The 25,819-nt window shown below is 48.0% G+C and overlaps 1 protein-coding gene across 4 annotated transcripts in view; it reads left to right on the plus strand.

Moving 5' to 3' along the window:
- RAD54L2 (RAD54 like 2) overlaps window positions 1-25,819 on the plus strand; it is an 81,863-nt gene extending 56,044 nt beyond the window's left edge. For 3 of the 4 annotated variants that reach the window (XM_054167662.1, XM_054167672.1, XM_054167679.1), the window contains 20 exons: window positions 4,159-4,357; window positions 6,094-6,233; window positions 7,997-8,128; window positions 8,885-9,117; window positions 9,617-9,799; window positions 10,025-10,158; window positions 11,371-11,567; window positions 12,095-12,437; window positions 14,322-14,499; window positions 15,539-15,790; window positions 16,303-16,421; window positions 16,706-16,821; window positions 17,831-17,930; window positions 18,259-18,464; window positions 19,733-19,908; window positions 20,467-20,663; window positions 20,778-20,974; window positions 21,436-21,525; window positions 22,105-22,197; window positions 22,396-23,870. In XM_054167662.1, the coding sequence (XP_054023637.1) occupies window positions 4,159-4,357; window positions 6,094-6,233; window positions 7,997-8,128; window positions 8,885-9,117; window positions 9,617-9,799; window positions 10,025-10,158; window positions 11,371-11,567; window positions 12,095-12,437; window positions 14,322-14,499; window positions 15,539-15,790; window positions 16,303-16,421; window positions 16,706-16,821; window positions 17,831-17,930; window positions 18,259-18,464; window positions 19,733-19,908; window positions 20,467-20,663; window positions 20,778-20,974; window positions 21,436-21,525; window positions 22,105-22,197; window positions 22,396-23,384 (4,274 nt within the window). In that variant the 3' untranslated portion in view covers window positions 23,385-23,870. Of the gene's footprint in view, window positions 1-4,158; window positions 4,358-6,093; window positions 6,234-7,996; window positions 8,129-8,884; window positions 9,118-9,616; window positions 9,800-10,024; window positions 10,159-11,370; window positions 11,568-12,094; window positions 12,438-14,321; window positions 14,500-15,538; window positions 15,791-16,302; window positions 16,422-16,705; window positions 16,822-17,830; window positions 17,931-18,258; window positions 18,465-19,732; window positions 19,909-20,466; window positions 20,664-20,777; window positions 20,975-21,435; window positions 21,526-22,104; window positions 22,198-22,395; window positions 23,871-25,437 lie in introns of those variants that run through there. The other variant, XM_054167685.1, reaches the window with a different exon arrangement.

A 25,819-nucleotide genomic window follows, 5' to 3' on the forward strand; every position in this document is an offset into this window, starting at 1 on the left:
GTGAAGGAGCAGCTCCTTGCCAAGCTCCTGTCTGCATTGATGCCACTACTCTCAGGAAACTCTCTTTGTAGATCTGGTGAACACAGTGCACAACATGCATCATAGCTGGTGTGAACCCAGCAGCTGGTGTTCCAGCTGGATCTCAATGCTCAGAGTGGGATGGGTTTACGTCCTTGTTGGTGTTCACAACTGACCGAGGACTATCTTCTGCTGAGCAGATTTGGGCCTGCTGTTTTGCCCAGATGTGCTTGGGCATATGTGGGTATTCTCCCCATGTAAGGCTGTGCTGGGTTGTTGCCCATGGGCTGGTGACAATGGTCTTCTCAGTGAGGCAATCTAGATAAATGCCCGGGTCTTCCTAGAGCGCACCGAGAGCTTCAGCCCGATCAGGCAGTTGTCAACATGCAACCATGGCTGATGAATCTTTGTGTTGTGTAGAAAGCTACTTCCTTAGCCATGCTGGAGCAGCGTGTTGAGTGCCTGTTACAAAACCATAATTGCACTTCTGTTGTAGATGTAGGCTTGGCAAAATTGGGGCAGGAATTATGCCATTGGTTACTTGATGGGACCTGTTGTGTGAGGCTGTTCCTCAGTTACAATTCCTGGTGGTAACTGCCAGCTCGTGTCACAGGTGTGGTGGGAGCTGTTGCATGGTTTGACTTGTGATTTTATCATTGTTAGTTAAGCTTTGTGAAAAAAGCAGCTTTATTCATTGTAGTGGCAGGGATGGCACCAGACTCAGGAAGCTAGTTGTCCTCTGAATCCCACTGCAGCTGAGTCAGAGTGATGTTTGGTACTGTCACTAGTGTGGAGGAGATCTGGTGTCTAGATGCATATGTGTCAGGAACGTGGGCTGAGGCACAGAATGTGTTCATCACCTCAGAACTTGTACTGGCAGGACAAACACCAGCCTGAGAAGACAAGGTTGTGGCAGATGAGGGCCTGTACTCAGTGCAGGACCAAATTTATCATCAGATTTTGTGCTTGGGGCTCCTAATCAGATGAGAAACAGGATTTCTATAAACCTCACCAATTGATCTGCCTGTGGGCTTCACCAAAGCTTGTATTATGTATGATTCAAAGGAGAGAAAAGGTAAAATGTAGGGGTGGACTGAGTCTATGTAGGGATTGCACAACAAACATGAAAACATACAGAGGAGACATGTAATGGGCTTTGGGCTGCTGAGCCTTTGCATTGTGCTAGCATCGCCTTCATTCTGAAGACATCCCTTCCCAGCATGGTGTGGGTGACAGAGTCACTGCTGCAGGAGGTGATGCGGTTAATTGCTGGGATGTGGGTAGAGGAGTGTTCCCTCTTCCAAAGCAAGCATGACTTTGTGCTGTCTGATGTCTTGTCAAGGTCCCCTGGGCCCAGGGTGAGATGGCAGCAGTGTAACCATGGCAGTGTTTGTCTGTGGGATAGTCACTGCTTTAATGACTCATCCTGGAGCATGTGATCACATGTGCAGCCTCCCTGCTTCCCTTTGCCCTATTTCATCCAATCTTTTGATCTAGTTATATAACTAGGAGTTGAGAGGGGTGGGGGGAAGGAAACAGTACTGAAGAATTGCAGGTACTGTGTCTAAAATGTGTCTCTCTGGCTCTAACAACAGAGCTATTGTCTGGGAAGCCTGGGCACAGTTCTCTGTCTGCAAGTGAGTGTGATGTGCAGTGTCTGAGCTTGCAGGTTTAAGGAGGCATGGTGGGAGGATGGGGTGCCAAGATCTTGGCTGTGGTCCTGGTCTTTGCCTTTATCTTCACATGCAATGTAGTTCTTTCTTGCATTCATTGTGAGATCTGTTTCATCCCACAAGCTGTAGACACTTGTTTTTCCAGTATATGTAGGACTCGCAGGGACTGATGCTCACAAAAATGTTTGAGCTGTTCTGCTGATACTAGTCTGTGGATGACCTGTGAAGTCCTAAGTTGATTCTGACATAGACTTTGAGCAAATGCTGGAGCATCCCAGGTCTAGTGAGCTGTCTGGAGAGGAAGCTTGCAAAGTTGGTGCTTTTGACCAAGGTGTAAAACTAGTTTTTGTTTTCCTGATTCTAAGAAGTGGTACTGGTAGTAAAGTTAACTTTAATAGGCAGATCCACATGGAAGCTCCAGAGGTGCCTGTTCGTAGAATCAATAAGGTTGGAAAAGACCTCAAAGATCATGCACAACAGATTAAAATTCATAAGTAATCATTTTTAGGAATTATCTTTTAAAAATAGTTTACCTTATCAGTGCGCAATGGCACAATAACTTGCTTTTGTGGGCGTGTGAATTTCACATGGACACATGCACCAGATGTTAAAAGTAACTGACACAAGTCTTTGGCATTTATTGAGAAACTGATTTTTCTACCCTCAGGAATGTTGAGTTGCTGGAATGTGTCCAGAGAAGGGCAACAAATCTGGGGAGGGGTTTGGAGCACAGCCCTGTGAGGAGAGGCTGAGGGAGCTGGGGTTGCTTAGCCTGGAGAAGAGGAGACTCAGGGGAGACCTTCTTGCTGTCTACAACTACTTGAAGGGAGGTTGTAGCCAGGTGGGGGTTGGTTTCTTCTCCCAGGCAACCAGCACCAGAACAAGAGGACACAGTCTCAAGCTGTGCCAGGGGAGGTTTAGGCTGGATGTTAGGAAGAAGTTCTTCACAGAAAGAGTGATTGCCCATTGGAATGTGCTGCCCAGGGAGGTGGTGGAGTCACCATCACTGGAGATATTTAGGAAGAGACTGGATGGGGTGCTTGGTGCCATGGTTTAGTTGATTAGATAGTGTTGGATGATAGGCTGGACTTGATGATTTCGAAGGTCTTTTCCAACCTGGTTAATTCTGTCCTATTCTAACTGTATCATCAAGTCCAACCTGTCACCCAAGACCTCATGACTACTAAACCCATGGCACCAAGTACCACGTCCAGTCCCCTCTTGAACACCTCCAGGGATGGTGACTCCACCACCTCCCATTCCAATGGCTAACAACTCTCTCTGTGAAGAACTTTCTCCTCACCTCAAGCCTTAACTTCCACTGGTGCAGCTTGAGACTGTGTCCTCTTGTTCTGGTGCTGCTTGCACATGCTGTGCTGAAGCATCCTTCATTTAAGCTTCCAGCTCTTTGAGAAAGGGAATGTGCTTTGTCTCCAGATCCCAGAGTCACAATGTGATGCTTGTTAGTTCTCTATTACTTCATCTGCCACATTCTTCTGTACTGATGTCTTCTTTCCTTCAAAGTTCTGTCTAAGTGTCATTTCAGCTCAGACGTGAACTCAGATACACAGTAGACACGAGAAAGCTGATTATGAGGGTATCTCTTTGCCTGACACAAGGGGACAAGAAGCTTCAAAGAAGCTATTACAAGGCTTGTCAGAAACAGTTTACTTCAAGGGAAGCTTTTGAAAGGAAACATTTCCTTTCTGCGCTCTGCAAGCATTAGCTTGGCCACTGGCAGCCTGTTGAAAAGCAAAACGTCACATAGAACAAGGTGTCATTTCACATAGTGCTTTAGGACTGAAATCAGCCACTAATGGAAGCCTGAAAATAGGAGAATGCAGGGGAAGAGTGTGTGATTTGCAGTGTGCAAAGTGTGTTGCCACCTGCTTTTTGTTTTTGGAAAAGCTTGCCAGGAATTACTGTTTAAATCATGAGGGGAGCCTGCTGATAAAACCACTGAGCTGCCAGCTAAGCCATGACCCAGGGTTTGAACCAGATAACCTCTTGCATGGTGTGGTCTGTTAACTTGGAAGATGGTTACACAGGTGTCTTATAAAAGGTAATTTCTACCCCGCTTCAGTGTTGTGAAAGGAAAAGAGATTTGAGTTCTTTGTGTTAGAGCTCACCAGGCCCCTGTGGGAAAACGGGCCTTCAGGGGCAGCAAGTGCTCCTCATGGACTGAGATAATTTTGCCTCGTGTTCTTGTCTGGACACTTTTGGGCTGTGGTGAGTGATGTTAGTCTTGGCTCTCACTGGGAACAGACTCTCTGTCGTAAAACTTTTTAACTCCCTTTGAGCAGCGGTTGGCTAGGACCCCAATTCTGACCTTCAGAGAAACATGCTTGCAAATGAGTGGCAGTAGGGATTGTTGGTTCCCTCTCAGCTCAAATCCTGATGAATGCTCATGGAAAAGCCAGCTGTTTGGCGCTGTTGTTCTCATGTCATTACCTCCTCGTCTTTCTAGACCAACCCCAGGAAGCTGTGTTCGGCAGTGACCATGTTGAACACGCAGAGGATGGAGAATGGCAGCGCTCTACTTCAACTACCTCATCTCAGAGTGAGCGGGCAGAGCGACTCTTGCAGAACCAGCACAAGAGCCTGGCCTCTGAGGACACCAAAAAGAAGAGAGCCCAGAAACCGTCTCACATGCGGAGGAACATAAGGTAAGCAGCAGCAGGACAGAAAGCTACATAGCTCTTTGGGTAAAAATGGAATCTCTGGACTTCTGAGCTACATTTTGCCATTGCTGGCAAACCAGATGGCTTTTCTTTTCCAAAACTTTAGGATTTCACCAGTGGGAGTATTGTGATCGCAGGCTGGAGTGCTGCATGTGGGTGCAGACTTGTTTGGTATTTCAGAAGAGTGAATATTTGGTTGTGGAATAGATTGCAAAAGTTGTGTATTTTCTGCTGGCTTTTAAGACATGTAATTGAAAAAACAGTGCCACCATTAAGTAAGCACCCAGTTTCAGATATCTGCTGATGAGGATCCTGTCACAAACAGCCTAAAAACCTTGGTAATATTGTGATACTGTGAAAATATGGTCCTTTCCTCTACTGTCCTGGGTACTTGTTGGCAGGAATGCTGATCCTCTGAGTGGTGACTTGGAAATCAATTTCACTGCTTTTGTAAAGCAGTGATGTTTGAGTCTGTAAGTCACCACATATACTTGGGGACAGATTATGAGTTGGTGATTCACAATAGAATTTTATTCAAGGGGTTCTAGAATGCTCAGAGGTGTTGTAACAGAGCACTAACTCCTGTGGAAGGAGATAGCTCTTTTGCCTTGTATATGATGTGCTGGTGGCCTCTGGTTCATATTTAAGCTTGTGCAATTCTTAAAACCAAAGGAATGAGCAGTGCTTTGGAAACTGAGGCTTCATTAGGGTGGAGGAGATGTCACTGCAGTGTGGGGCTGAGTGGATTTAAAAGCTAGTTTGAAGGAGCTGGATTTTACCACTGTTTGTGCTGCACCTCTCCTCTGGCTAATGAGCTTCATTTCCAGGGCTGCACGTGTGAAACTGAAGGGATGAGAACAGCTTTTGGAAGCATTAAGAGTTACCTGTAACTGTAAGGTGCTTTGAGAGCATCCTCTGAAACAATTCTTAAAGGTCCTAGATGTTCCTGAAAATACTATGTCAGAAGAGAATCAGAGTAGTGACTTCCTGTTGGGGAAATGATGCCTTTTCTTCCCATTTATCTTCTTTACCTGACTTTGTGCATTTTCTGTTTACAAACCGCATAGCAATAAACCCCATCCTTTTACATAGAGGAGCTAGTCTGTGATAACCCAGTTTAAGCACTTATTGACACACCTTTTTTAACTCCTTTCATTATTCTGCTTCTGCCAAACTTTTGAGCATTACCTGTTGTTACATAGAATACATAGAATAAACCAGGTTGGAAGAGACCTTCAAGATCATTGCGTCCAACCTATCAACCAATCCAACACCACCTAAACAACTAACCCATGGCACCAAGCACCCCATCAAGTCTCCTCCTGAACACCTCCAACGATGGCGACTCCACCACCTCCCCAGGCAGCCCATTCCAATGGACAATCACTCTCTCTGTATAGAACTTTTTCCTAACATCCAACCTGAACCTTCCCTGGCGCAGCCTGAGACTGTGTCCTCTTGTTCTGGTGCTGGCTGCCTGGGAGAAGAGACCAACCTCCGTCTGTCTACAACCTCCCTTCAGACAGACGGATGTTGGTCTCTTCTGTTGGGAAGCACTGTTGTGAAATAGCTGCAGAATTTGTCTGTACCTCTTGGCAGTGGTGTTCCTGTGTAGCTGTCAGACTGCCTGGAGCTTCTCAGTCACCTTTTGAGCCAGCTGTAGAGCCATTCATATTTTTTGTAAGGAACTGTAACCAAACCACGTTTGCTTCTGTGTTCAGAAAGCTGTTGCGTGAGGACCAACTGGAAGCCGTGACGAAAGCAGCCCAGCAGGAAGAGTTGGAGAGGAGGAAGCGGCTAGAACAGCAGCGGAAGGACTACCCAGCCACCATACCTACTGTGCCCCTGGAGCTTCTTCCTGGTAAGCAGTGGGATTAAAATCCTGAAGCAGGATTTTTAAGGGTAGAAGCTGAATGAAGAAGAAGTTAGTGCCATGCTTGTCCATGATAGGACAAAGGGTAATGGCTTTAAAATAGAGGGGAGATTCAGTGTAGGTATAGAGAGAACATTTTTAACACAGGGTGGTGAAACGCTGGCCCAGGTTGCCCAGAGGGGTGGTAGATGCTCCACCCCTGGAAACATTCTGGATCAGATTAGATGGGACTGTTACAGGCCAGGATGTTGTTGGCCTTCTTGGCTACCCGAGCACTCTGATGGCTCATATTCAGCCAGCTGTAGATCAGCACCCCCATATTAGCAATAGTGTGGCCATCAGGACTAGAGAGATGATTGTCCCACTGTACTTCACACTGCTGAGGTTGCACCTTGAATACTGAGTTCAGTTTTGGGGCCCTCCTTACAAGAGAGACAATGAGGTGCTGGTGTGGGTCCAGAGAAGGGCAACGAAGCGGGTGAAGTGTCTGGAACACAAGTCCTATGAGTAGCAGCTGAGAGAACTGGAGTTGTTTCATCTGGAGAAAAGGAGGCTGAGAGGAGACCTTACTCTCTGTAGCACCCCAAAAAGAGATTGTAGCAAGGTGGGGGTCAGTCTCTTTTCCTAAGTAGCAAGCGATAGGACAAGAGAAGATTACCTTGGTTTATGTCAGGAGAGGTTTAGGAAAAATTTCATCACTGAGAGGGTTGTAAAGCCCTGGAAACAGCTGCTCACAATGGTGGTTGAAACATCATCCCTGGAGGGATTCAAAAAATGTGTAGACATGGTTTAGCAGCAGACTTGGTAGTGTTAGGTTAATGCTTGGACTTGATCTTAAAGGTCTTTTCCAACCAAAATGATCCTGTGATTCTATGATGTTATGTTGGGTACACATAGGCTCATGATGTCCCTTCTTGCATGTTACAGCAAGCAGTGAAATAGGGAGGTAGTGTAAGTGGTTAAGCATCACCCTTCTCTGTTGATGAATGTATCATCTTGCATTGTCTTCTAGCCCGGATCATTTCAGTGATCTAGCACATAGCACAACCTCTCAGACTGCTGTAAAGGGCAGGGAAGTGCAGCTGGAAGTTGTCAGAACTCCTGAGTTGACTTTGGCTTGTAAGAAAATGTATGTTCTCCCTTAAGTGCAAGCATTACAGGGTGGGAAGGAATAAGAGCTACTTCTGACTGTTGCAGAGTAGGTTGCAGCCCCAGAAGAAGGCTGTTGCTTGCTGAGTCATGGCAGTGGTGCTCATCTGGCCGTGTCGGCTTGCCTCTCTCCCCACATGGGAATGCTTGAACATACAAACAAATGCTCTTGAACAGCAACAGTTGTTAATGATGTGTGGGATGTAATTATTACAGTGCCCCTACTAACAAAGGGTAGTTATCATCCCTTCAGCAGCTGGTACTTTCTCTGCTCAATGAAAACCAGCTTTTGCTTCAAAACCCCTTCCCTAAATAGAGGGGACTTCAGCATGTTGCATGGCCAGTGTGCCCCAGCCAGGGCATGCAATAGAGAGGTTGCCATCAGCAGTGGGCTATTGTTTTAGCATATTGGGAAAAGAGAAGATTGTGACCCGGGAAGCTGAGTCATAGCAGTATTGTAGACAGTGAGAGTCTGTTAATGGAAAATTCCAGGGCTAAGTTACTGGAGCAAAAGTGGAAGGAAATACTGCCTGGTTTCTGAACTATTTTGCCTCTTTCTCCGTAATTATGAATTACTTACTGTTTGTCATTTATGTTTGTAGAGGAGGTGGTTTTCAGAACAGCAGAGGCTACCCAGCTCCCCCCTCAGGTCCTGGCTGAGGAAGTCATCTGCTTGGATAGTACCAGCAGTGGCAGTGAAGATGATGCTAAAGGCAAAAATAGCATAAAGGATGGTAAGTGACCAATTGCCTCATCCTGGTCTTCTCCCAATATGCTGTTTATTTACTCACAAATCTCCTGTTTTCATCTAGTCAAGATGCTGCAGTGGTGAATCTCTTCAGCTTTTTCTAGGCCTATTGATTTCCAAGTACATATACAGTCCTGGCCTTTGAGTCCTGAACTGACATTTGTGAGATGGCACTTTGCAAACTTGTATTTATTTCTGCTTTTTAAGTACACTTAATTTTGCTTAGTGCTGTGCTGAAGAATGCTTACTTGAGATGTGACATCATCTGCTGGGTATAAAAGGAGCATCTAAGTATTCAGATCTGCAGCTGAAAGTAGGTTTTACATCTATTGTTCCAAAGGGATCTAACATGACTCCATTATAACACTCCAGTAGAGTGCTTTCCTTGGTGGTCCTTGGACTTTGTACTAACAGATAAAATGGATGTCTGAGTTTGGGAATTAAAAGGACATGTGGATGAGAATGTAAAACACTTTTGGAAACTGTCTTGTGTTCTGTTTGGGATCAGCCCACATTAATGTTCTCTGCAGCATGGGGAAACTCATGTGCTGGTGTGAGGGACCTGGTGTGTACCTGTGTTGTGCCTACTTGTTCAGGACAGGTCATTAGATCATTGTGGCATTGCAAAAGGTGGTAGCCTTATTTTCCTGATAAGATTTTTTTTTTTTCTCCCCATGCATGATAAACCCTGATGTCAAGTTAACCTTTGCCCTTACTCTCTTCTCTTTTGCTTACTTCACAGAAGTGATTGAGCTGAGTTCAGGAGAGGATGATGCCCTCCAAATTGTGGACAGCAGTGACTCTGGCAATGAAGGGGAGGAGGATGGCAGTGAAGAGAGCAGTGGCTCTCATGTGAATGATGCCTTAAATCAGTCAGATGCTCTGGGGCAAGTCATTGTCAACATCAATCATCCACCAAATGAGGAGGACATTTTCCTGGCTCCCCAGCTTGCACATGCAGTAAAACCTCATCAGGTAGGCTTCATTAGCCTTGAAAATGCAAGGAATTCAGGCAAGCTTGCCTTGTAATCTCAGCAGAACTTTGTTGATCTCTGTGATCAGTCTGGTTGTATTAGTGGCTGTCATGGACAGCCAAATGATAAGGACAAATGAAAGGAAGGCCAGGGCTATGTATAACTTGGGCTATTGTTGACATCAGACCTTTTTATATATAGAATCATTTTAAAACAAACATTATAAACAAACTGAAATTATGTTTACAGACAAGCTAATCAACCCCAATTCACATCCTCTGGCTACAAATGAATTTTGATTTACTGTTATGTTCTTAGGAGATTTTATGAGTATCTAAAAATACTTTCTTAGCCTTCCCTAGATAGAAGTACTGTAGAGAGCTTGAAACTTCCTCACATTCTCATGGTTTATGTAATCCTAGTGTGCTTGCTACTCTGTAAATACATACGTTGGGGTTTTTCTCCCATTATTCTAATACCTCTTCTACTTTTCTCTCTAGATTGGTGGGATCCGATTCCTGTATGACAACTTGGTAGAGTCCTTGGAGAGATTTAAAACCAGCAGTGGGTTTGGGTGTATTTTAGCACATAGCATGGGCCTGGGCAAGACCATCCAGGTCATCTCTTTCTTGGATGTACTTTTCCGGCACACGGAGGCAAAGACTGTTCTTGCCATTGTACCTGTAAGTAGCCATGTGAAGGGTTGGCTGAGGGCCTTCCTTCCGCTGCTTGCTCTATCATACCCTTGCTGCTCTTCTCCCTTTTTCATTCCTTGTATCCCTGAGTTTGGATGCTGTGTTTTGCTGCTTCTGTCTGAGCACAGCTGTCATGCCCTATTCTCATTTTTGCTTTTAAAATCCCGAGTGACTCAACTGGGTTTTTAATCCTTCCATGGCTGACTTTTTCAGGTGAATACGCTTCAAAACTGGCTAGCAGAATTCAACATGTGGCTCCCAGCACCTGAAAACCTTCCTGCTGATTATAACTCCAAAGAGATCCAGCCCCGCACTTTCAAAGTCCACATCCTGAATGATGAACACAAGTAGGTGCCAGTAAAATTATTTTACACCATTTGGCCTGCATGGTATGGAGTTGTTCTCAGAGCTGCTGTTGCAGACTGTCTGCTAATTTTGCCTCCTTTTCCACTCTGCATTTGTTGTGGATGCTGTGTGGAGGGAGGATTCTGGTACCTGTGTCTTTTTCACCTGATCGTTATATCTTGTTTATATCTTATTCCTTATCACACTGCTGATGCACCATGTTCTGTTCTTCCCTGTGTGCTGAGATCAGGAGCCCAGTTCCAGAGACAGGTCTGTTTCTGCAGAGAGGAACAGAAGCTCTGTGATTTGTTTCTGGTGGTACATTGCTAGTCCTGTCAGAGCCCTGGGATTCCTGAGGCATGTGGCCACTGAACTATGTTTCTTTTCTTTTAAATGTGTGTGATTGTTCTCACACATTCAGGGATCCCTCTGCTCAGCACTGTGACTTTCTTTGAATTATGTGGTCCCCTAAGGGTCTCAGGCAACTTGCACAAAACCTCCTTGTCCCAAAAGGAGAAAACAATGATTGCAGTTACAGCCTTGGACTGTATTGGCTTGTGGATCTCTGCTTCTTTGTAGGTCATTTTTCTTGCATGGATCACGACAGTGTAGTGATCCCAGGGAACAGTTAGATCATCAGCTATGTTCATGCATTTATCTGTTGAGGTCTTCACCTCCTGGGTGGAATATACTCTGAATTAGCTGATGCTATTCCATCCACATATTTACTATTGGATGGGAGAACTGAGCAAGCAGAGGGTCTTGATCTGCACCAATTTTGCATGGGCAAAGAGAAAGAATAATTGAGGGACACCATCATTGGAAGAGACAATGAAAAGGGGTAAAGAGCTAGACAATTACAACCATGTACATTAACTGTGTGCTCTGAAAGAGATTTTGCAGAAGCAGTCTTTTGAACAGCTCTTCAAAAGGGATGCTCTTAAGTTTGATATGCTTTTGTACATGATAAACTTCTACACCTCATTTCCTGTGAGGATTTCTCATTCTCAACTTTGCTACCTGTGGCACATAAAAGGCTTTTTTCCTTTCGTCTGTACCAGATTGTCTCCTAAAGAAAATTCCTCGTGTTTCTCTGGTTTGATGTGAGAAAATGCTTTAATTAATTGAGCAAGGCTTTTTTCTCAGCAGACTCCAATCCAGTGGTTCAAACTGAAACTGGAGAGAAAGCTTTATTTGTTTTATTTGTTTTGCAGGACAGCAGCTGCACGTGCAAAGGTGGTGAATGACTGGGTGACAGAAGGTGGTGTGCTGCTGATGGGATATGAGATGTACCGTCTCCTCTCACTGAAGAAGTCTTTTGCCACTGGTAGGAAAAAGAAAACAAAGAAACAAGCTGGCCCTGTCATTATTGACTTGGATGAGGAAGACCGTCAGCAGGAGCTTCTGAAAGGTGGGAGGCCAGTCCTCAAGAGAGAGTGATCCTGTTGGCTGCCTGGCTGTCAACTGTAGCAGCACAGGGAAGCAACCTGTAACTTGTTTTTAGCATCTCTGACATGATCAGACTTTGCTGGGCAAGATTGTGTCTTTGGAGACAGAAGGTTATTGAGGTTTGGTTGAGCCTTTCATTTCCTGCACTAGCTGCAAATTAAGCATGGAAATCAGTACATTGAATTTGGTGATCTGCCTGTGTGACATTTGCCAGTCTGATCTGATAGGAGACAACTCAGCTTGGTGCAGTGCAGGTCATTGAGCAGAAATTGAGGGACAGCCTTATCTGGTCATTACTATGTCATGCAAATTCAGAGCTAGTGTCTAGCCACATTTTGTTTCCTGAATCAGTCTTGCTCTCTTGCCACCCATGAATGCTGCTTTTTTTTTTGTGTATCTCTCAGAACTACCTCTCTTTTTCTTTTATGAATTTGGTTACCCAGAACTTTGTCTGACTCATCTCTAACTCTTAACATTGCTTGTCCTCAGGGATTGAGAAAGCTCTGTCTCGCCCTGGCCCAGATGTGGTTATCTGTGATGAGGGGCACCGGATAAAGAACTGCCATGCCAGCACCTCGCAGGCCCTGAAGAACATCCGCTCCCGCCGGCGGGTGGTGCTGACCGGCTACCCGCTCCAGAACAACCTCATTGAGTACTGGTGCATGGTGGACTTTGTCCGACCAGACTTTCTCGGCTCGCGGCAGGAGTTCAGCAACATGTTTGAGCGTCCTATCCTGAATGGGCAGTGTATCGACAGCACCCCGCAGGATGTGCGCCTCATGAGGTACCGCAGCCACGTCCTCCATAGCCTGCTGGAAGGCTTTGTGCAGCGGTGAGTCCGGGAGCCATTCTTAACCTTCTATCCCATGCAAACAAATGCTTCATCTCAAATGAGCTGCTTATTGAATAGAATAGAATTGAATTGAATTGAATTGACCAGATTGGAAGAGACCTTTGAGATCATCAAGTCCAACCTATCATCCAACACTATCTAATCAACTAAACCATGGCACCAAGCACCCCATCAAGTCTCTTCCTAAATATCTCCAGTGATGGTGACTCCACCACCTCCCCAGGCAGCCCATTCTAATGGCAAATCACTCTTTCTGTGAAGAACTTCTTCCTAACATCCAGCCTAAGAACTCGGCCTATTGGCTGAGTTTATGCAGTACAGCTAATCATGCTGCCTTAAAGAATCATGGAAGCATCTAGGTCAGAAAAGATCCATAAAGTCATGTCCAGCAGTTAACCCAGCACTGTCAGGTCACCATTGAACTCCTGTCTACATATCTCTTCTAAATACCTCCTGGGATGGTCACTCAAACACTTCTCAGCGTGTTCCAGGGCTTGACAGCCCTTTTGGTGAAGAAATTTTTCTTAATGTCCAATTTAAATATCCCTTACCACAACTTGAGGTTGTTTCTGCTTGTCCTATTGCTTGTTACTTGGGAGAAGAGACTGACCACCACCTTCCTCCAACCTCCTTTCATGTAGTTGTAGAGAGTAAGGAGGTCTCCCCTTAGCCTCCTTTTCTCCAGACTAAACAACCCCAGTTCTGTCAGCCACTCCTTGCAGGACTTGTTCTCTAGACCCTCCACCAGCTTCACTGCTCTTCTTTGGGCATCTCAATGTCCTGCTTGTAGTAAGAGCCCCAAAACTGAACACAGTACTGAATACAGGAGGTCAATCACCTCTTTAGTCCTAGTCGCCACACTGTCTCTGATACTGGCCAGGATGCGGTTTGCCTTCTCTGCCTCCTGGACACACTGCTGGCTCATATTCAGCCAACTGTCAAGCAACTCCTCTGGGTGCTTTACTGCTGGAGAGCTTTCCAGCTACTCTTCCCCAAGCCTGGATTATTGCTTTGGGTTGGTATGACCCAAGTGCAGGACCAGCACTTGACCTTATTGAATCTCATACATATTGATCTATTGATCAGTAGGTCTCAGCCTATTGATCCACCTTCTTAGGCTTGAGTTTTAAACAGGTACCTTATCTATCTTTGTGGGAGGATCTTAAGCATTCAGAGAAAATGACAGAGAAAGTTACTAGGTTAGCAGCTCTGTATTTCTCTCATAATCTTGCTCAATCTCTCAACTGCAAATGGTCTTATGGCTCTGTTTTCCCTTGGGGGTTGAAGTAGAATTAGTTTGCCTGGGTATCACAGACTGATAATTGAGAACAACATCTCTAACTGCACCAGAGTGACCTCAGGTTTATTCTGATGTCTTAGTAGTTAATTTGGATGTGCACTTTTTGACATCCTTTACTCAGTGATCTGAAAGTGTATCATGCACCCTCAGTAAGAGGGAGTGACATTGAGTCCACCACTGTGGAAATTAATCAGCTTTGTTTCTCAGATGAGGGTTCTGAGATGCTGAACCAGTGGTTTGGATGGAGCATCTTAGTCATTGACAGAACTAGAAAGAGACCTTAGGTCTTAGTTGTGCTTTTTGACGGCCATGAACAGCAGGTCTTTCACCACCCTCTTACCACTGTGACCTGTGCTACAAGATTGAAACATCTGAGGTCTCTGTAGTTGTGCTTTCAGTTGGTGTTTGGCCGCAGGGAGAATATCTCAGAATTGTCATGCGCTAGAGGAGCATCCAACTAGAGGTCTTTCTCCTTGCAGCCAGGTGGGCAGGAAGTCACAGAGAAACCAGACTGGGAAATTCCTTTCCCTCTATTTATCAGTCACTCTTTCTCTCCTCCACAGGCGAGGCTACAACGTGCTGAAGGTTCAGCTCCCATCTAAAGAAGAGCACGTCATCCTGGTGCGGCTCTCCAAGATCCAGCGGGCCCTTTATACTGAGTTCATGAACCGCTTCCGAGACGCAGGCAACAGTGGCTGGCTGGGACTCAACCCACTCAAAGCTTTCTGTGTCTGTTGTAAGGTAGGTCTTGGCAGGAGATGCAAAGTGTAAGGGAAAGGCAGGAATATGAGTCAAAACAGGAGGTGAAAGTGTGGCTGGCTAGGCACATCTCTCTCCAAAGTGCCCTGCACTGGCCCGTCAGGATTGTTACCTTCACTTCCAGAGCTGGGGTGCAGGGTTGTTAAATGTCTTTTTCAGATTTGTGTAGGAAACCTGCAGCCATCATCTGAATCACTACTGAGCTGGTACTGTAACTGTTTACCTGCTGCAAGGCAAAGAGGCAGCTTCCTCTGCCTTTGTACTGTGTGGGGTGCACAGTGGTCTCTGTTTAGTTCTCAAGGAAAGGATTGGACAGTTTAAAGTTAGGAGAACCTTGGTTAACATGGTTTATTCTCTGTGTCATGTCAGTCATGTTTTCTGTTTTCATCAGCTTAATGCAGTCAGACTGGTTTTCTCTGCAGTGCCTTACAGTTCCATGTGAGCAGGTGATTCACAGTATCACACAGTATCACAGTAACTAAGGTTGGAAGAGACCCCAAGGATCATCAAGTCCAACCTGTTCCAACAGACCTCACAACTAGATCATAGCACCAAGTGCCACGTCCAATCTCCCCTTGAACACCTCCAGGGACGGCGACTCCACCACCTCCCTGGGCAGCCCATTCCAATGACGAACGACTCGCTCAGTGAAGAACTTTTTCCTCACCTCGAGTCTAAACCTCCCCTGACACAACTTGAGACTGTGTCCCCTTGTTCTGGTGCTGGTTGCCTGGGAGAAGAGACCAACCCCCTCCTGTCTACAACCACCCTTCAGGTAGTTGTAGAGGGCAATGAGGTCGCCTCTGATCCTTCTCTTCTCCAGGCTAAACAATCCCAGCTCCCTCAGCCTCTCCTCATAGGGCTTGTGCTCAAGGCCTCTCACCAGCCTTGTTGCCCTTCTCTGGACACGTTCAAGTGAAGTATTAGTTCTCTGCTTTGAATGGCTGTGGGGACTTTGGGTCCACATTCGCTAGCAGTAGGCCAGTGCAGGTCTAACCACTTTCTTTTCTTCCCCTTTCAGATCTGGAACCATCCAGACGTATTGTATGAAGCTCTGCAAAAGGAGAATCTGGCAAATGAGCAGGATTTGGATGTGGATGACCTTGGCACAGCAAGTACTAATTCCCGCTGCCAGCCTCAGGGAATTAAAGTCAAAACAGAGAGCAATGCATTGGCATCACCAGTTGGAGAAGCTACTAACAGCAAGTTCCTCCAGAGTGTTGGCTTCAACCCCTTTCAAGAGAGAGCAAATCAGGTTGTTACGTATGAGTGGGTGAGTTCCACTGCAGAAAACTCTTCATTGGGAGAGTTATGGTTATGTACCTCTTTGTGTTACGAGTTGGGGATTTCCTTCTTTTTCTCTCTACCACAGAGCACCTTGATGAGCATGTCCACATGGTGCTGGGTAGGGGTCTGGAGACTCTAGTGAGCATGGAGGAGTTCATGCAGCACTCTTTTTTATCATTGTTTGCATCTGACACAAAGGGCTATGGACTTCTTTATTCTAAAAAAAAAAAAGCACTAGGGTGAAGTTTAAGCTAGATAAGGTAAATGTATTGGGCTGGAGAAGGGGTCTCAGTGTACAGAATCATGAGAGATTAAGGGGTTGTTCCTTCATCTGTATTCCAAGAAGTTTGTCATTTGGAGCTTCTGGAATGAGAGGTGGCACCTCAATGTAGCTGGATGTATATGACCTCTCTGCAATAACTTCCTTCTCTCACCTTGAGAGAGGATTGTTGAACTAAACAGCAGCTCCACCTGTAACAGTCTCCTGTTTCTCGACAGGCCAAAGACATCTTGTGTAATTACCAGACAGGAGTCTTGGAGAACTCACCCAAGATGGTGTTACTGTTCCACCTAATAGAGGAAAGTGTGAAGCTTGGAGACAAGATCTTGGTCTTCAGGTAAGCAAAGTATCAACCGCAGATCCTGCAGTCACTGAGTGCTAGGAAATTGCCACGCAGGATGAGTGGGGTGGGCAGTTCCGCTTTCCCCTTTTGTTGTATTGGGTCCTGGTTTTCCTCCATGGATTTCGTACTTTTGCGCTATCGAGTTTGCTAGTGAGAGGTGTGCTGTCACAAACATGGTTTGACAGCTCTCAGTGCTGTCATGGTTTGGGAAGAGTTCTTGGTACTCCGCTTTTGCTGCTGTGGGGGCTTTCTCCTGAACAGAGATCTTGGTTTTGCAGCCAGAGCTTGTCCACTTTATCTGTCATTGAAGAGTTTTTGGCAGAGAGACCGATGCCAAGTACTCCGTGCTCAGATGGAGGAGGTCACAACTGGGTCCGAAACATCAACTATTACAGTGAGTGCAGCCAATCCTCCTGTCTTTTGGTGTGACATTGTTTGATCCTCTCTGACAGACTTATTGCTAGAAGTCTCACACCATCTCCCTGCGGTTGTCCCTGGGTGTGAAACTGTTCTTCTGAAGCATTCTTCTGATGAATTCTCTTTCAGATTGCTCTTACTTTAGTTGCTTGGGAGGACAGTTTGATAGCTTTGAACTGATGATTTTTAAATCTTCTTTTTGACCACTGGCTTGGACAATGTTGGGCATTCTTTAACATCTCACACACTAAGGCTTTTTTAAGTTGTAAAAGATACCTTTTCCTTCCCCTTGGCTATTTTCTGCATGTTGCTTCCCAAACCAGAATCACTGTGGCATGCATTCACTAGCTCAGGGCTGTGAATTTCTCCTTCACTCTTTCCCAGCTTTAAATCATGTTCTGGTGTGGGTGGTTGCTTTGTGTGGCTACTTTACAGGCCAGGACTGAGAGAAACAGTGGATATGGTGTTCCTGAAGTTTGCAGGGCTGCCAGAAGCAAGCTGCTGGCTAGGAACAGAGACATGACACACCTGTACACTCCTTTAGACTAGTACTCTGTGTGCTCAGATCCAGTCTATGGGTTTTGACAAAGGCTTTCACAATTCTTCTTTCTCTTGCTTCCTTGAGACTCCAGCATGCTTAAAACCTTTGTGCTTGATGCTCTTCCTCACTGTCTTGCCTAATACGGAGCCTTAGTGGGCTTAGGTGTGTTGTAGCACTCCCAGTCCTGACCTTGCCAAGCTTGCGTAATGTTTTGCCTCATCTTTCAACTGAACAAATCCCAGCTTAGCTGGCTGCATTGCACCTGTCTGGCTGGGCAATTAGAGACATGGAGTGGTCCAGCTGAGGTCCTGAAGTGCACAACTTGAGGAAAATTAGAACTGGTTTGGAACAGTGCCATAGCTCAGTGTTTGGGAAGTGGTTTTGTTCTGATAGAATTCCCACAAACATACAGAGCCTTTAAATGTGTCCTTAATTTCCTCCTCAGGGCTGGATGGCAGCACCTCTGCCTCAGAAAGGGAAAGACTGATTAACCAGTTCAATGACCCCAGCAACACCTCTGTTTGGCTCTTCCTTTTGTCCACACGGTAAGTTGCCAGGAGCAGAAAGGCACAGTGGAGGACTCACACTGATGCGCTGTGCGCATGTGGGATTTCAGTTCTTAACTTCCTTGGTAACATGCTCTTAAGATGTAGTGCCATCTGCTTCTGAATTCCCTAGGGGTGCAGGATTTTAGCCTTATTCCTCTACAACAGCATAACAGTCTCGGAAGCCATGGGTTTGAAGTTGCCTGTATGACTGGAGGGAACTTTCCATAGACAATGCAGGGACTCTTGGGTGGGATGGGATTCTCCCTGTCTAGAAGCTTTGGCAGCTGGCCAAGGCAGCAATTTGAAATTTGCCTTTAATTTGCAGTGCTGGGTGTCTGGGTGTCAACCTCATTGGAGCAAACAGAGTGGTGGTGTTTGATGCTTCTTGGAACCCATGCCACGATGCCCAGGCCGTGTGCCGAGTGTACCGCTACGGGCAGAAGAAGCCATGCCACATCTACAGACTGGTGTCTGATTACACCCTCGAGAAGAAGATCTATGACCGTCAGATCTCCAAGCAGAGCATGTCAGGTAAGCGTGGATGCACACAGCACTCCCCTCTCAGCTATCACTCCTTTTAGTTCCTTTAGGTCCTGTTTCTTTCTGTGGTTTTCATAACTTCTTTTCTAGGGTTGAAAACCAGACAGCCTGAGAGATGACAGAGACACTACCCCAGGGCTGTGTTTAGGGTTTATGAGTTGGCAGTGACACAAGATCCTATGAGAAATTTGTGGCAGAGCAGGAGGGTTTGTAGAGTGAGCACCCTGCAGGAGGGTGGTGGTATCAGAGCACTGCAGTGCTACTTATCTTCTCTGCTACTCTCCTGTCTGTTACAACAGACAGGAGGCTTGGGAGTGGTCATCCTGTTTACCTGTGTGCTTGGGCATTGCTTGTTTTAAACTGGGCGTTATAGAATAGAATAGAATTACTTACTAAATAGCTTTGTGCCCCTATTTCTCCATCAGCAAGAGAGGGAAAATAGCAAAATTAAAATACACATGGATACCTTTGTCTGATAGTGCTTCCTTGCTAGCCAAGAATAATGAATTCATTTCAATTCTACCCTTATGCCAAAAGCATATTCTGTGCTGGCTCGTGCTAGCTGTTAAGCTGCTGTTGTAGAGCATGCAACTGAGGGTTGTGGTGACCCAAAGAGAATTCTGCTGCCTGTGTCCTCCCTTCTCTTGAAACTCAACTCCAGAGGCAGCAGCTCAGCATGATGGGCCCAGTATACTGTCTTGTACTTGAGGTGAAGTCCCCCGAGAGCTGACCGTCTCCCAGGAGATGGAGATGTAGACGTTTTCTGCGTATGCTCTGATTTGCCCTGTGTGCAGAAGGGAACATCCGAGGAAAACTTTCAGGCTCTTGTAAGGGAAGAACTGTGGCTGCTTTTCTGAGCTTTCAGCTCAATGGAGTTCTGTGAATTCCAGCACCTGGTTATGTTGGAGAGAAGGTGCTGATGTGGCTGCAGTCCTGTCCCAGGGCTTGTATGTTCTCAGCCTTGCAATGAGAGCGAGGGCACCATCCATAATTAGATTCATATTCCTGCGTGCCAAGAGCTCAGTGACCTGCACTGCATTGTTGTGCAATCTGGAGCACAAGGCGTTTGTCAGCCTGACTTAGTCAAACAGGCTCATCTCTGATTGTGGCTGGTGATTTTTCTTTCTGCCCTGACATTTACAAAAGGCTTTGCAGATTGCAAGGAGGGATCTCTATTAGAGCAGGAGTGCAGGCAGGGCAGCAGGCAGCTATATTCATTTCCTGCCTTCTCTGCTCACTCCATTTCCTCTCTTTTCCAGATCGGGTGGTGGATGATCTGAACCCAGTGCTGAACTTCACCCGACGGGAGGTGGAGAACCTGCTGCATTTTGTGGAAGAGGAATCCGACCCTGCTCAGTTCTCTCTCAGTCCAAGCAAGATGAAGGAGTCTGTTCTACAATTAGCCTGTCTCAAGTATCCTCACCTCATCACCAAGGTATGACCAACCTGCTTCTTGCTGGCACAGGAGGAGGTCTGGAGGAGTCTGGCTGTGTGATGGGGCAAGAGGAGCACATCTGTGTGCTAGTGACAATAGGTAAAAAAATCCTCTAGAGAGGACCCTAAGAGCCCTGCTCTTCCCTGCAATGTCTTCTATGCATTTAGAGCCACCTCTGTGCCACATAGCTTTGGGGGCAGGTTGTAGGGCACCACTTAACTTGGTTCTGGGCAGGAAGGTGGTGGTGGCATTTCCCAGCTTTCTTGCAGCTCTCTTACTGGGGTGGCTTTAAAACAAAGCTGCAACAGCCAGCACTTGCCTGTATTGTGAAGAGTTTCACTGGTAGGGTAGTACTGCAGAGTGGGCTCAGAGTCGGGTGTCACTCTTCAAGCTGAGCCTTGGTTACATCCAGCTCTGCCCCTCCCAAATCCCCTCTTCCCTACTCCAGTCTGCGATGGAGTCAGCGCTGATGCAGGGACAGGGTGGCTGCCATTTGGGGCATGTTGGTTCCCTCTTGTGGTGTGTTGCTGTTAAAACCTCGGCGCTGTGGGGTTGCAGGAGCCTTTTCAGCATGAGTCACTGCTGATCGACCGGAAGGAGCACAAGCTGACCAAGGCAGAGAAGAAAGCGGCCAAGAAGAGCTACGAGGAAGAAAAACGAGCATCCGTCCCCTACACCCGGCCGTCCTACGCACAGTATTACCCAGCCAGTGACCAGAGCCTGACCAGCATCCCTGCCTTTAGCCAGAGGAACTGGTGGGTACCTGCCTCTTCCCCCTTTTCCCTTCATGTAGACATGAGAGAAGGAGCAGAGGACACCTTAGCCCTGTCACTGGGAGCACTGCATTTTCCTCCCTCCTCTCTCACTAGGCGACCAGCCCTCAAGGGTGAGGACAAGCCGGTGGCAAGTGTCCGCCCAGTTCAATCCACTCCCATTCCTATGATGCCCCGACATGTGCCCATGGGCAGTGCAGGATCAACCTCAAGTTCCAATCCTGCTGTGAACTTCCCCATCAACTATCTACAACGAGCTGGTGTCTTTGTGCAGAAGATTGTCACCACCACAGGTGAGCTGCTGATGTTCACAATGAGTTGCACTGTGATTGCCATGGTGTAGTGAGGAGCAGGATGGGTTGCTGATGCCCACATGGGCTGTGGGCAGACAGGCATCAGAGCCTGATACTTCCTCTCTGCATTTGAGTGGTTGCCCTGAACCTGGAGATGTGCAAGGGACATGCACCTGGCAGGTTGTTGGGAGTGGACTCCCTGTGAGAGGGCTGACAATAATGTTGCTGGTTGTCCTTGGGGTATGGGAGGTGCTGTGCCAGAGCAGCTTGTCTTTTGCTTTCTTGGAGCTTCTGCTGCTTCCTGTTAGACTTGGAAATAAACCCAGGGCTTGCTTCTAGTACAGCAACTAGGAGCGACATCTGCATGCAAGCAGAGGGGTTGGATGGTGCACCTTCCTGCTCCTGACTGTGGCTGGCATGTACATTTACCCATGCTGCTCTGTTTCCTCCTCCACATCCAGATATTGTAATTCCGGGTACAAACACATCCACTGATGTCCAGGCAAGAATCAGTGCTGGTGAGAGCATCCACGTCATCCGAGGGACAAAAGGTAAGTCTCTCTGTCTTGGTGTAGGACTCATGGAGATAGGATCCTAGCCAATGCTAATTATCAAAGAAAGAAATGCAAAAGCATGAAGCAGGCCCTTGAGAAGAAAAGAAACAACAGAAGGAGCAGATCTGGACTTTGCAGTGGCCCTGTGGCAGCCCGTGCTTTGGGCATGCTGTTGTAGCTGATGCTTCAGGACTATGGCAGCAGTAGCTGCTCCTGCCTCTGAAAGGAGTTTTGAATTTTGTGGCTGGGTGTCTCATTCTCACAATACTCATGGCGTATACTGGAGCAGCCAGAACACTACCTGCTGCTCCCAGAACAAATGGAGTTCAAAGCATGAAGTTTCATGTTTCCCACCAGCAGCACATTGGGAGAGGGTGAGCTCCAACCCAGAAAAGCTGCAAAGGTGAAATTGAGGAGTGAGGAAGGGGGCCGAAGCCCCCTGCTGATCTCTTGGATGATCTGTAGGCTGACCTGATGCAGCACTCCTGTCCTGGTTCTGCCTGGACAGCCTCACAGACCTAGGGCCTTAAGCTAAGACTGGAAACCATGAGTGAAGTTGCTGTGCCTCTGTTCCAGGGACATACATCCGGACCAGTGACGGGCGGATTTTTGCCATCCGGACCACTGGGAAGCCAAAGGGCAGTGAAGACCGCCGGACAGCCACCTCAGGTAGGAGCTGGTGAGCACTGCGAAAGGCTTGTGCTTGCCTCCCTGAGTGAGTGGAGCGCTGTGCCCTGGACACCCTCCACCACGCCAGTGTTCAGGGCTGACCCCACAACATCCCCACCTTCCCACAGTTGTCTCTTGGTCCCAGATTTTGTCTCCAAGAGTTGTCTTTCTCACCCATGCCATCTCCCTTATTCCCAGGCTCCCAGAGCTCTTCACTGGAGTCCACGAGCAACGGCAGACACAGTGCCTCATCGCCGCAGCTCCCCAGCACAGAGGAGCTCACTCGGCCCATATCCCCTGACAGCCCCGAGATCATCAGCGAGCTGCAGCAGTACGCGGAGGCAGCAGCCGCCCGGGAGTCCCGGCACAGCTCTCCCAGCACCATCGCGGCTCAAGGCCACCCTGCCCGCACAGACAACGCGCCTGGCCCGGCGGCCCGGGGAGCCGAGCAGCGTGCAGGGGTTCACTGCGTGGCTCCCGCCCTGTCTTCAGCCCTGCCCGCCACCGGCCAGCACGCCGACGCCCACTCGGTGTTGGACTTACGGGGCAACAAGCGCAAGTCGACCTCGCCATCGGCTCTGGAGGAGCAGGCCCGCAGGCAGCAGAAGAAGCGCCAGCTGCCGTCGTCCCTGCAGCCCTACGAACACGGGTACCCCGTCTCTGGTGGGTTCGCCATGCCTCCTGTCTCTTTAAACCACAACCTAACTCATCCGTTAGCCTCCCAACCGGGAAACTCCTTGTACGTGGGCACTGGCTCCTCTTACTACCAGCTGCCCAACTTACTCCCAGACCCTCATCTGGTGTTCCCTGTGACTACTGACCCTCTGCTGACAGCCGGCACCGCCAGCTCTTCTGCTGCTACCTCAGCCACCGCCAGCGTCCCCTCATTCATGATAAACCCTTCTCTGACAGGGGTGCTGCCCAATTACTCGCTTCCCTTCACGCAGTCACTCCTGCCCGAGCCCAGGATGTTTGCTCCTTTCCCAGCCCCCGTCTTGCCTAGCAGCCTTCCCAGGAGCATGGCGTCTGCCTACCCTGGCTACATGTCCCCTCACTCGGGCTACCCGTCTGGGGGCCTCCTTCGGTCCCAGGTGCCTCAGTTTGAACCCCAGGAGGTCCCAGAGGTGGGATGCAGCTCTAATGATGAGGACAAAGACGACGATGTTATAGAGGTCACAGGGAAATAAAAGGCCAGCTCTTGCTCGGTCCCAACTCCGTGAGGAGGCAACAGTTGCAGGACCTATTTTTTGGGAGTCAGGATTTCCCCTCTGGGTCTCGTCAGTAGGTGGAGAAGGATGCAAGGGGCGTGGTGTGGGGGTGGTTTTGTTCTCGGTTTGTTTTGTTGTTTTTTAGCTGTCGAGGTTCTGAACTGTATTAGGGGCTGGGGGATGGGAGGGGGATAGAACGGACCCACAAGGGCCAGGGGAGGAGCGAAGCAGCCATGCAAACCATAAGAGTGCCTCCCTCCCACCCTCTGTCTGTCTGTCTCTGTTCTCTGTCTCGTGTGGAAGGGGGAGGCTTGGTGTTGCGAGTCACTGTCCTTCTCAGGCCTGGAGGCTTGACTGCTGGCAGGGCCGAGGTCCCTCTCACATGAACTGCCTTATCTGTGAACTTCTCACTCCGGGAGGTGTGGGCCAGGGTGGGGCAACTCCAGGAGAGGCTGGGGAGTAACATTTTTACTGGGGGGGGGTGGGGGGGTGGGGCTTCTATGTCTTGTATGTTGGGGCAGGGCGGGGGGGATCAATGTGAAAAAAGAAAAAATAATGAAAGAAAACACCCCACAAACAATTCATCATCCTCAAATTCACGTGGAACTTGTGCAAGTGTCCCAGGCAGGCTTCTGTTGCAGCAAGGAGGGCAGGGCTCTGGCAGGGGGCTTCTTCAGGCCCTTCTGGAGGGTCCTGTCCTCCCTTGGGCTCCACTGGAGGGTCTCATCCAAGGTGATAGGTCGGTCCTGTGGCCGTGGCTCTGCGTGCCAGTGAAGCAATCCCAGACATCCTGATGGTTGTTGCAGGGGAGTCCTGGTGACTTCTCTGGCTCCACAGCCCTACCAGGCTGTGTGAGGGCCACATCTCCTTGCCATGGCCCACCAGATCCAGGGGTAGGTGGGCTTGCTGCTGCTTCTGAACAGGACCAGGCAGTGAAGAAGATTGGAAGTTGATGCTGGGCCCAGTGCTGGTTGCTGTTGAATCTGTGACTGGAGCGATTTCCCCCTGCAGAGAATCTCTACGTTAATTTATTTCATGAAAGCATAATATTTATTGTTTGGGAGACTCTTCTTTCTACTCTTAAATTAATTTCCATGTTAAAGAAATAAAATGCTAGCCTCTGTCATGCAGTGCATGCTTGTTTGGTTGTGTGGGGAGAAGCAGCCAATTGACCAAAGCATAGCTTAGAAGCAAGGCCAGTTGCAGAGGTTGCCTCTAGCTGACCTGCATCATGTTGGCTGGACGTGCCCCATCGGGCAATCATGCCACAGCAGGCAGGAGCTGCTCCTGGTGCTGCACAGCAGCCAGAGGAAGGATGGAGTCCTCTTGTAATGCTGAGGCAGGTGGAGGAGTGCATGTGGATGCCTCCTGTGCTCATTTCCCGTGAGGAGGAGGAAGCCCGTGAGGCATGCAGAGTTGGGAAGCACCTTTTCCCACACAGGGAGCAGCCCTTGGCACAGCCCTGCTCTGCCGCATGCACAGAAGCTAGGCCTGGCCCTGACACGCTGGCTGCTCACCTCGGTGCCAGGGCTCTAAGGAGAGGCCAGGCTGTGTGACTGTGAGTGTGAATGTGTTAGGATGGAGACTTGAAATCCAGGTTACCTCCATGTCACATCTGGGTGTCACCAGGCAGGCTATGTGCTTGCCAGTTTGGGGTGTCCCTAGAGCATGGCTGGGCCTTTGGAGCAGTGGTAGCTTGTAGGGGCATGGAAGCTGTAGTCACTGGTGTTTGCTGGGACCAACTAGGTGTAGGAAAGGTCAGGATCTCCCAACATCAAAGGGGTGCTGGGAGATAGGGACCTCCCTTTGTAAGAGAGAGAGAGGGTTGTGTGTGCACGCGTGTGTTACAAACCCAGTAAAAGCTGTGGTGGGGCTTTCCTAGTGTCTGTTCAGTGGACATTGTCTGTCAAACATAACCACACCATGCATAGAAGCCTTAGATCGACAGTTTAGCTATGCAAATTATTTTAATTATTATTTTTTTAAAGAAAACAAACATTAAAATAGTGCTTTCTTCTTTAACATATCCTAGGAGTTGAAAACCGAGGGGTTCTGAGCAAACTGCTGGACAACTTGTCTTTGGATGCACCATGGAAATAAAAATCAAACCCCCCCACAAAAGTAACAAAGCAAATTAACTGATGGTGTTCATGCAAGTTTCTCCAAAGACTTGACAGTGCTGCATCTGTGAGTCATGCCCTCCTGTGCTCTGTGTGTCCACCTCATGCACAACCCTGTGACACTGATTGTATGACCAGCTTGCCCAGATGTCCGTTGCATCCCTGTGAGGCTACCAGTTTCTGCTGGATTTGGGGAATGGACCTAGGCAAGGCCTTTCCTTGTCAAGAGTAGCAAGTGTTGAGACCTGTGGGTGTGGGGGGGAGGCTGAAGCATGAGCAGACCTTCACCAGAGC

The sequence above is a fragment of the Dryobates pubescens genome, chromosome 1 (genome assembly GCF_014839835.1).
Source record: "Dryobates pubescens isolate bDryPub1 chromosome 1, bDryPub1.pri, whole genome shotgun sequence".
Taxonomy (NCBI): domain Eukaryota; kingdom Metazoa; phylum Chordata; class Aves; order Piciformes; family Picidae; genus Dryobates; species Dryobates pubescens.